This window comes from Procambarus clarkii, chromosome 12 (genome assembly GCF_040958095.1).
Source record: "Procambarus clarkii isolate CNS0578487 chromosome 12, FALCON_Pclarkii_2.0, whole genome shotgun sequence".
NCBI classification, from domain to species: Eukaryota; Metazoa; Arthropoda; class Malacostraca; order Decapoda; family Cambaridae; genus Procambarus; species Procambarus clarkii.
In genome coordinates this window covers 43,439,892-43,451,981 of record NC_091161.1, presented here as the reverse complement: position 1 = coordinate 43,451,981, position 12,090 = coordinate 43,439,892, and the positions used below count along the sequence as shown (strand labels likewise).

The window sequence follows — 12,090 nt, the reverse complement described above, 5'->3', positions numbered from 1 at the left end:
ACTATCCACTAAATCAGGTCAGAGTGTAAGTGAAGCCATGAAAGCTGTTCTGGATTTACCTTCATCAAAAGGTGTAAGGAAGCTTAACACTGATAAGGGCGGTGAATTCTATAATAAATATATGAAACGATTGTTAGACAGTAAAAACATTGATCTGTACAGTGTATTTTCCCAGGAAACTAAAGCCAGCATTGCAGAGAGATTTATAAGAACATTGAAAACTAAGATATATAAATATTTAACGGCTTATAACACCTTAACCTATATAAATGTTTTACCTGATATGGTTAAAACGTATAATAGAACACCACATAGAGGATTAAAGGGGAAAATACCTATTGATGTACATGCTTTATCTTCGCCTCAAGATGTGACTAGGCAATTTAAGCTCATGTATAAAGGAGAGCAGCAGACTAAGCCACGCATCAGTAATCATCTGTCTGTAGGAGATACAGTACGGCTTGCCTTATCTAATCGTATTTCAAAGTTCAAAAGAGGTTTTCATCAACAGAACACTAAGGAAATATTTACAATTGCTCAAATTGATACTAAACAACCCGTGCCTTTATATTATCTAAAGGACTTAAATAATAGACTTATAGAAGGCGGATTTTATAGAGAGGAGTTGACTCCCACCTACTTGTCAGATACATTTGAAATTGAGAGAATTATAAGTAAACGTAAAGTTGGTAATACTACTTTATATAAAGTTAGATACGTCGGTTACGACAGTTCATTTGATCAGTGGGTGAATTCAGATGACGTGAAGAAACTATGAAGAAGCAGCCCTTAGTTAGCAAGTATCGTGAATTTATTGAACTATTAGCTAGATTAGGTTATAATTCTAGGAAAAAGTTAATTAAGACTTAAAAAGGAACATATACTTTGCTTATCAGAAATATTTAATAATTTCTTAAAAAATAAAATTGAAGTTGGGAAGCCTATTTTAAAGAGACTTTCTAAATATAGAGCTCTACTCCATACATTAGCCTGTAAGAAGAAGGCTATTTCACTCAAAGACATTAACAAGTAAAAGAGGAGGTAATTTATTGGGCATTTTACTTCCCATAGCTATAAATTTCATTTCAAGGCTATTTAATAAGGAATAATGAAAGAATTCTATCTTGTACCACGAAAAGCTATTGATCAACAGAAGCCTACGGCAGTAAGTGTTGAGAAGCCTACGATGACAGTGAGAACAAATCCTGTTATACAACACTTGATAGACTTAAGATTAAAGCTTAAGGATTATGATTTTGCTGTCTCCTTGTTAAATTATTTTAATACAACTGGACTTGTAAAGTGGGATGAGGAAGGGAACATTACATCACCAGTTACTGGGATCAATATTGTTGACGTTTTAGGCAGGATGTGCACTCCGAAATTGTTATTCCCAGAAGATAAACTGCCAATAGCAAAGTTGTTTTTCTCTTTGACCTCTACACCTAAGAATTTATTTAGAAATGTAGATGCGAAAAATCAAGTGTTTTCTCCTCCAAGTTTGAAGAGGAATATCAAGGCTGGAGATGAAGGAGAGTCTACCTGGATATCATATTAAGGCGAGTTTCTGTTTATTTTTATCATTTACTATTAGTCTACAGGATGGATAGTTACGTTATATATGCAGCGAGTAACTCTGATACTGATGTATTTAAAAATAATGCTCCCAATGCTTTTGAAAATAGATTACATAATCAGCTGCCTTTAGACCCGAATAAAGCTTATGAGGTGTGCCTGAAGAATATATTCCTGCCTCCATCTTATTTCGCTGTTAGGAGGAATGACCCGGAAAGTTTTATTTCAGTTCAACTTCTAGTGTCTAATAAAAATTTATCTGATTTGAGTACGGTGAATACATCTTTCACTTTAAAGTCGGATATTTTAGCCAGTGATAATTGCATAGAGCTAACGACTATTTTAAATAGAGAAATTTCTACTATATTTTCAAAAGGTTCACCGAGTTTTATAGGACCCGTACTTAATTATAATTTCCCAGATCACGGGGACGTTTATATGAAATATGATTCGAGTATTAATCGAATTAAGTTTAATGCAGCATTTAGTGAGAAGTTGTTAAAATTATTTATTACAAAGGATGGAAAATTAGTTGTTCGAATTTCTTTATCTTTCGGTCGAAATATATGTAAAGTTATTGGAGCTGAAGTAGGTAAAGCCTATGATATTTTTATTATGAATAAGCTACCTAATAACAGGTTATCTGTACAAGATACTTGCTATTATCATCCTAGGCCAGGAGGCCGTATAGATTTCTTGTGTGTATATTGTGATAAGGTGCAGCCCACCATGTTTGGTAATCAGATTGTAAATATCTTGGATGTTGTTTCGTTTCAAAGTAATGTAACACACAGGAAATTATATAAACCTTTAAATACGACTAATATTGATGGCATCAGTATTAGATTAACAGATCAAGATGGGGAGCCTGTATATTTTGAAAAGGATGGATGTACGATTGCAATATTACATATTAGACCCGTTGATATATAATGGCATGAGTAGAGGGAGTTTATCATTCTCTCTTGGCCTGTTTAAACATGAGGGTCGGGTTTGTACCGCTGTCTGTTGACGAGGTAGGGCGATTTATCGCTCCTCGAGGGAAGAGAGGTGGAGCACTGGGCGATATTACTGTTTTTGATAGAAGACATTTAAGAGGAGGTGGAATATTAAGTTTCTTAACTGGTCTAGCTCGTAGAGCAACTCCTTTCCTATTAAAAACTATCATGCCAGCAGCATTGACAATGGGACAATGTTCTGCAGGATATAAATGCTGGTCAAGGTACTTTGAAAGATTCAATTAGAAAACGCGGTATGGAAACATTGAAAAGTATAGGTCCTAAATTGTTAACAGGTGGCCGAATAACGAAAAGAAAAACGAAAAGACCTGCCTTTATAAAGAAAATGGATAGATATAAAGATGTGTTTTCATAAAAACAGTACTAGTTGTATGCTAGACACAGACATGATGAGTGTAAATGCTCCTAGTGCAGCATTGCAAGTTCCTTTAGAAAATTATACAGCTGCTATAAGCGATGGCTTTCCTAAAGTTAATCCGCATAGAATGGTTGAAAGTACGATATTTTCAAGACAGACACAGGATATTTTACCTGTGAATTCAAGTATTAACAATAAATTTAAAGACTCTTATATTGAATTTCGTATCCCGGGAGTTAAGGGGCAATTTATTGATCTTTCGAGCTTGACGCTAGAACTGATGGTTGAATTAACGGGACCTGACGGAATTACGGCTTTAGCGGATATTAAAAATGCATCATTAGTCAATGGTTTGTCCCAGACAATGTTTAAAGCTGTAACTGTTTATTTAAATGAGCAAGTGGTGGAAACTAATTCACTATTTTCATATTTATCATATGTAAAGCTAATGACGACGCTTTCTGAATGTAAAGCTGAAAGATTTAAAGAACTGACGTATTTCTATAATGATGTTTTTCCTGAAAAATATGATGTAGATTATTTTAAGAATGCCTCAGAAGACCTTAAATCTAGATTTGTAAAGTTAAAAACTGAGGGAGTAAATTGTTGCTTTAAACTGCTATTGGACATTACAACTTTGAGCGAATATCTTTTGGATGGAATTGATATTCGTTTGAGATTAGAACTTAACAGTGATCCGTGGGTTATAAACAGTATTGAATCTGGATATAAGTTTAACATAAAACTAGCTAGAATGTGGATTGATCGGATAACTCCATTTGCATCTGGATTGGAGGCTATTAATAGAGCTCTGGCTGAACAAAATACGCCAGTTACATATACGTTTGATAAGACACTCCACAAGACGTTCATTCTCGGTAATGGGCAGCAGAGATTAAGTATTGACCAGCCATGGGGGAGCATTATCCCAGATAAATTATTTATTATGATGATGGATATGGAAGCAATATCAGGAGCGTATACACTTAATCCACTTTATTTCGATCACTGCGATTTATCTAATGTATATATTACACGTGATGGGACAAACTTATTTAATATAACTTGCAAGTTCCCGAATAAATGCTCGAAACTATACTACGAGACTCAAAATACAGTAGGCTTTAATGCTTGCAATACCTTGACATATAATTCATTTATAAAAGGAAGAACGTTACTGGCATTTAGACTAACGCCTGAGGAATTGAGAGATACCCTTCCTATAGAGGCTTCGGGCAACCTGAGAATTACATTAGAATTTGCTGTTCCAGCGAAATCAAATAGTTATTTTATTCGGAATTACAACGGGAGTATTGAGAATTTATTCCGATAGGCGAGTTGTGTGTGATACAAGAGCATGAACTGCAAACAAATTAATACGGCATTGAACGATATGAAAGGTAGTAAAGCTAAATATATTGGATGCTATTTAGCGACGGATATATATAGAATAATGAAGCAAATACGGGATAAACCGATTATGTTTATAATAAATACCTTAGGAAGAGACTAAGGAAGTAATGGGTCACTGGATTGCTGTATATAAATCTAAACGGAAAATAGTTATACTCGATTCATATGGAATAAATGTGTATTCGCCATACATTTCGGAGTTTTTAAATTATTAAAGACTGATGTATACACGTTTACAGAGAGACTTCAGAGTTTAAATACTTACGTATGCGGGCTATATGCGATGTTTTTCTGTTACCATCTTTCAAACAAGGATCTAAAAACTGCAATAAAGCTGTTTGAAACTAGTTTTACTTACGGAGAATATATGCAGAATGATAGGAACGTAATGAGGCTATCTTATGCTTTATTTAAAAATATGCCGAGCTGCTATGAAACGCTGTGTTATGATAAGAGCGATATTTGTTGGAAAATGTGCTTGGAGACGACTGGCTGAATGAGGCTATAACAAATTATCTAACGGAAAATGGTGAGTACATTTGTTTAGAGGTTTTATGTGTCTGATAAATATTGTACATGTGTAAATGCTATCTGAAACTGTTATTCTTTATTTACAGAGATGAAGAGTGAATAGGACGGATATTATACAAGCGGATTGAGGAGTGAGCTTCTTAGAACTTCGGGCTAACTGAATAGTTTATTATAAATTGTGTAAACTAAGAATTAGATGACTAAATAAATTATAAATAAATAAATAAGTTTTATTAACGCCTAATGTATATATATAAATTATTACGGTGGCGAACGCTGACAATGACTGGTAGATGACAGGGCAGGTAATCAGGTGATGTTTGCCTCGGGCAGATAGCCTGGGGCAGGTAGCTAGGGCCAGCTTAGTCAGTCTCTGAGACAGTTTCAGTATTAAAGGTTACATTGAGATGCTTCGGTTGATTTGTATAAAACTGACTGGTTAATGAAAAAGGAATAAAACATTATTATGTCAGAAAAAATAGGAAGAGAGAATAATATGAAGAGGAGAGAGAGAGAGGAGGGACGGTCCAGATATTATGGAGAAGATAAGATAAGATATGATAGGAGGCGACCTACAAGAAGCGTCTGGCTGGCCGGGCGTAAGGTAAATAAAGGTGACGCGAGAGATTGCGAGGTAAGGGGGGAGGGAGGGGGTGTGAGGTACGAGACCTGAAAACCCTGACTTACAAAGGTGATTTTCTAAATTTACCTGAAAACTAAGGCTTACATAGACGATTTTTGTAAGTTGAAAACATGTAAAATATGTCCGTAGAGTTCTCCTGGAAACCCTAAAGCGCTACACACGATATTTGAATTTCTCCCATAAGGCCTTAACAAACTTCTAAGTCTCGGAAATTATTTTTCTCATAAGAATTCCATACTTCTAAAATCTGTGACACAAAATTTACCTGAAAACCCTGGCTTACACGCGGGATATTTCCCAGAAAAAAAAAGTTACCTGTGACCTGCCGCACCTCCTGCCGCGGCACCTGCCGCACCTCCTGCCGCGGCACCTGCCGCACCTCCTGCCGCGGCACCTGCCGCACCTCCTGCCGCGGCACCTGCCGCACCTCCTGCCGCGGCACCTGCCGCACCTCCTGCCGCGGCACCTGCCGCACCTCCTGCCGCGGCACCTGCCGCACCTCCTGCCGCGGCACCTGCCGCACCTCCTGCCGCGGCACCTGCCGCACCTCCTGCCGCGGCACCTGCCGCACCTCCTGCCGCGGCACCTGCCGCACCTCCTGCCGCGGCACCTGCCGCACCTCCTGCCGCGGCACCTGCCGCACCTCCTGCCGCGGCACCTGCCGCACCTCCTGCCGCGGCACCTGCCGCACCTCCTGCCGCGGCACCTGCCGCACCTCCTGCCGCGGCACCTGCCGCACCTCCTGCCGCGGCACCTGCCGCACCTCCTGCCGCGGCACCTGCCGCACCTCCTGCCGCGGCACCTGCCGCACCTCCTGCCGCGGCACCTGCCGCACCTCCTGCCGCGGCACCTGCCGCACCTCCTGCCGCGGCACCTGCGGCACCTCCTGCCGCACCTCCTGCGGCACCACCTGCGGCACCTCCTGCGGCACCTCCTGCGGCGGCACCTGCGGCACCTCCTGCCGCACCTCCTGCGGCACCTCCTGCGGCACCTCCTGCGGCACCTCCTGCCGCACCTCCTGCGGCACCTCCTGCCGCACCTCCTGCGGCACCTCCTGCCGCACCTCCTGCGGCACCTCCTGCCGCGGCACCTGCCGCGGCACCTGCCGCGGCACCTGCCGCACCTGCCGCGGCACCTGCCGCACCTCCTGCGGCACCTGCCGCACCTCCTGCGGCACCTGCCGCACCTCCTGCGGCACCTGCCGCACCTCCTGCGGCACCTGCCGCACCTGCCACGGCACCTGCGGCACCTGCCACGGCACCTGCGGCACCTGCCACGGCACCTGCCACACCTCCTGCGGCACCTGCCACACCTCCTGCGGCACCTGCCACACCTCCTGCGGCACCTGCCACACCTGCCGCGGCACCTGCCGCACCTCCTGCCGCGGCACCTGCCGCACCTCCTGCCGCGGCACCTGCCGCACCTCCTGCCGCGGCACCTGCCGCACCTCCTGCCGCGGCACCTGCCGCACCTCCTGCCGCGGCACCTGCCGCACCTCCTGCCGCGGCACCTGCCGCACCTCCTGCCGCGGCACCTGCCGCACCTCCTGCCGCGGCACCTGCCGCACCTCCTGCCGCGGCACCTGCCGCACCTCCTGCCGCGGCACCTGCCGCGGCACCTGCCGCACCTCCTGCCGCGGCACCTGCCACACCTCCTGCGGCACCTGCCACACCTCCTGCGGCACCTGCCACACCTCCTGCGGCACCTGCCACACCTCCTGCGGCACCTGCCACACCTCCTGCGGCACCTGCCACACCTCCTGCGGCACCTGCCACACCTCCTGCGGCACCTGCCACACCTCCTGCGGCACCTGCCACACCTCCTGCGGCACCTGCCACACCTCCTGCGGCACCTGCCACACCTGCGGCACCTGCCACACCACCTGCGGCACCTACCACACCTCCTGCGGCACCTACCACACCTCCTGCGGCACCTGCCACACCTGCGGCACCTGCCACTCAAGATCTTAGACCTGCAACTCCAGACGTTCTCCCTCTTGATGTTGCATATTACAGACCAATTAGGTTAGTATGTTTTATTTTTTATATTTTGATATTACATCATAAATAATTGTAAATATAAAGCTGCTGTCTTTTTTTTTTATTTTTTTTTAAATTAAATTTGTTTTATGTTTTTTTTTTATCAGGCGATCTTCATGGAACTTCCACACCTTACTGAAGGAATGCCAATCTACAAGGGTGGTAATTTTGATTGAAATTGGTCGTTCATCAACCTCAGCCACAGGTGGCTGAACTTTGACCTTGATTTTCTACAGGTAAGCAATTTGCAACTACATGGTTGAATAACCTTTTTTATTTATTATTCAATTTACATGAAACTTGCACATTATATGTAGAGTCTATGCCTCTAAAAACTATTATTATTTTTTTCCTAAGATCATTTATTGATTTTATAAATATTTGTAAACATTTTGTTGCAGCATTTTTTTTGTGAACTTTGAAAATTTGTATTATTGCACTAAATACATTTGGGATAGTAATGTTACAAGACAACCTTTATTATATAGTAATGTGATAGCCGAGTATCATAGAAATGATTTCGGTTGATATTTGCATTTATTTCAACTTTAAAACATGTTAAAAAATGGTTAAAACAAATTTTTTTCTCCCTCTATTTAGGCTGCGATGCTGAAACTTGAACCAGTTGCAGCCCTCTTTAAATTTAACATGTCAATAAATTTTCATTGCACTAGAACAACAATTATGAAACCAAACTAAAATTAATGAGCAGTCTTATTTGATATTTACAATGAGGTCATAACGAAATACATAGACGCTGAAACAGCCTTTGATCAACACATCCAGTCTTGGTAGTTTGTTTATAATGTACTCAAGACTAATAATAAACACTAACATACACTTGAATCACTTCAGCAGTCACACGCCGGTTACATCAGCCCGTCCTCTAGAGTTGCCACGACGGACATAAAATGATGAACTAAATTGCTGTTTGGAATTTTGACGTTAAAATGTGATGCATTATTCAAGAGGACACTTTGGTTGCTAACCAACATTGCCCTGAGTTTGTATTATTAATCTACAAACTAATTCACAAACCATAATTTATTATTTTTTCTAGTTCGAAAATGGTCTAATTTGGTTCCATTATTTCGTGATTATTATTATTATAATTATTAACTTCTGCCATTATTATTCTTTCTAGCATCAGAACAGTAGAAAACATATTTGGACATTAAGGGCAGCTCCTGTTAACGGTTGAAACGATCGGTAAAACAATCCACGTCTGCTTTAAGAACACAAAAATCAAGGATATTGGCCCTCGCATGGCAGCTTTCATTTATATTCAGTCATTCATATACGTCTAACCTACGCTTGAAACAATCAAGGAACCCTACATCTCTTATATTATCCGGTATATTTGTTCCACAAATCAACAACCCTGTTACCAAACCAGCATTTATCCAGGTCTTTCCTAAATCTAAACTTAGCTAATTTTCATCCATTGTTTCGTATTCTATTAAGTGTTTATGTATTTTATACCTTAACCTCGTTATGCCCGTTCTTCAGCTTGTACGCTTGGGGGAATGGGGTAGAAATACCCTAAGCAACTCTATCCCTGTAAGATGTACTTTGTCTCAAACAGTTTAACTTGTACACTTCAATCAGGGCCACCTCCTAACTCTTCGCCTTTCTAGATAATGAATTAAGCTTTAACAATCTTTTTCCACATGGAAGGTTCCTAATTCGTGGGGTTAACATTGTCATTCTATGCATGACGCGTTCTATAGTACGGCTACCAAAACTGAACTTCATAATCTAAATGAGCCTAACTAGCTAGTTACAGCTGCAGAAAAACACAAGGTGTTTTATTGCTAACGCTTCTAGAAATATTCCCAGGGTCTTTTTGCCTTATTTCAAACAGTTATGCATAGATTTTTTTGCTTATAGTTCTTACTAATTATGACCAAGATTCCTTTCTCAATCTCATCACCTTCCCTCTGATATCCTGTGACTATAATCATTACCTAGCCTCATAACCTTACTTTTGTCAGTATTAAACTATCTACCGGTGTTTTTGATAATTTTGGAAGCCTATCTACATCACCTTGAAATGATTTTGATCCATGATATTAATACGTGCTTGAATATATACATGATACAATTACTTCATACCTATAAATGTCGTTTATTATGTATATGGCTCAAACGTAAATTATCGAGTGTAATAAAATGTTTAGTTCACGGGTAATTCCCTCATGGATTTTTTTTTTTTTAGTTCAGGGAGGGGGGGATGGAGGGGGTTAAGTTTTAGAGTTAGCTGGCTTAGCAAAATCAAGTTGAAAATAATATAAACTTGCTTTCAGCGACACAACTGACTGTCCGATAATAACAATTTCACCTGTGCTTGTCACTGAGCCATGACATTTAAAGTTCAAACCAATGGTTCACCTTTTATAATAATGTCAAAATTAACCCCCTCCTCCCTCTCATATAGAGCAAAGAAAATGGCGCTTACTAATATATCACAACCCAGTTTCCATTTTTGCCCCCATGTGGGTCATATACTCCATGTTGAGAAACTGGTTTAAATCCATTCAAATACACAGTTGATATAAAAAAAAACTTGACTCACTGTCAATCAATCGATGAATAAGCGAGTTTGTATATATTAGTCAGCGTGTGTTTAAGAATGAAGGTAACTGCAGAGGCCTATTGGCCCATACTAATGTAATACACAACAATACCAGCTTAGATGTGCGATCCCTGTTGGTAGAAACCTTACGGCACTCAAACGGCCGTTTAACTCCATACATTTCCCACAAAACTTGATGGCACTACAAACAAGGCCATGGCAAGCCCTCAGACACTCACCCCCACCACCTGACTAACTCTCTAACCCGGTACACTTATTGGCTACCTGACAACGCTCTGGCGTTCAGGTAGCCAATTGTCAGGTAATATCGGAATCAGTTGACTGCGTTTGTCGTAATACTACCAATGTAGCCGTATAATTCCTTACTTAGAGGACGTCCCTTAATTTGGTTGGCTGATAGTTTGACCCAAGTCTCTTTTGGATAGTGTACAAAGTCCGCCTCGCTGTTTGCACAGAAAAGTTTTTTATATTATAAATTTAATAATACAGTGAATTATTCTTGTGTTTTAGATACATTGAAGCCTATCATGTGTGTCAGAGAGCCTACGACACCTCATGTTTAATGTGAATTCACGTCCATCATCATCAATGGAGAAAAAAGACGTCTGTGTTATTTGCATCGAAGCTTCGCCAAATGATTCTATGAAACCATAAAAGTTGAAGACAACATTTGCAAAATGTTCAAGCACAACACAAGAAGGACAATTTTTTTGAACGTCATAGGAATGCTAAAAAAAAAATAAACCTAGTTCAACAGGGGAGTTCCAAGAAAAAAAGATGAAAAATAATTGAAGCTTTTTATGTTGTATGACTTGAGATAGTAGAGCTGAAACGCACGCAATTGGGGGAAACTTTGTTCAAACTGTGCGTTCTCAAAATGGTTTAAGTACATTTATAGAAACAATAAAATACATCTCAAAGGGATAAAGTAGCTTACGCTATTTCTACACTATTTTAAGTCTCTCAACAGGCACACAAATCCACGAATCAAAATACAAGAATCACATTTTACATTGCAGGTTAATAAAGTAAACACAGCATGTAAGTGTTACACTCTTGGGGCAGTGTTTGTAAATCCAAAGTATTCTATATCACACTATTATCACATCTAAACAATTTGATGTGCTACACTACTTATTTCCTTATTTAGTTATTACGTTGACACTAATACAATGATCTAAGGTATGGGAGTGTGGCATACTACATAATTTACACTCCTTATCTATTTCACTGACAAAACCGTAATACAAAACACATTTGTATCCTACTCTTAATCTTATGTAAAGTGAATCTTTTCAAACTTTCTTCTACCATAAGTGAAGGGCGCATAATGCTTAAGTGTGTTACTGCTGTCCACAATAGCCGTTCCCTTTACTTTTTATTCATCCTCTTGGATCATCTTGATTCATGACCGTTTCAAAGTTTTATGACATACAACATGGACAAGAGTTTTTCTGAGGCTCTCTTCGCTATCACATCAACTGCCTCATTCACCAATATTTCCATATGTGAAGGGAGTCATGTAAATCTTATATTATAACCATTTTTTCTAAAGACTTTACATTCTCTATACACTATTACAATATTCTGGTATACTGCTCGTTTGCTATTTAAAGACTCCAACGCTCCTCTACTGTCTACATATGAAATTTTTTTTTACTACATTTCACTACTTCCTGTAATCCTGCTAATTCAGTTTTAAGTTCAACCTGCATTGAAGAGACATTGTCAGTTAAGCAGTGTTCAATAACAGTATATACAGTGCCGATATGTACTCCCTAATAAAAACTGCATCCTGCCTTTCCACATCCTTAGCTGTTGTTGCCGTTGTTTTAGATTTAGCTACTCAGAACTAAATGTCCATGTAGCACATGCTATAGTGAGCCTGTAATTGAGATCAGTTATTCACAATAACC

The 12,090-nt window shown here is 40.5% G+C and overlaps 1 protein-coding gene across 1 annotated transcript in view; it reads right to left on the bottom strand.

Moving 5' to 3' along the window:
* Positions 1-985: 985 nt before the first annotated feature.
* Positions 986-12,090, bottom strand: part of LOC138364024 (trichohyalin-like) — a 36,239-nt gene continuing 25,134 nt past the window's right edge. The window contains exons 6-8 of the mRNA XM_069323460.1: positions 6,831-7,244; positions 5,855-6,749; positions 986-990 (exon numbers count right to left, since the gene is read on the bottom strand). Of these exons, the coding sequence (XP_069179561.1) occupies positions 986-990; positions 5,855-6,749; positions 6,831-7,244 (1,314 nt within the window). The remainder of the gene's footprint in view (positions 991-5,854; positions 6,750-6,830; positions 7,245-12,090) is intronic.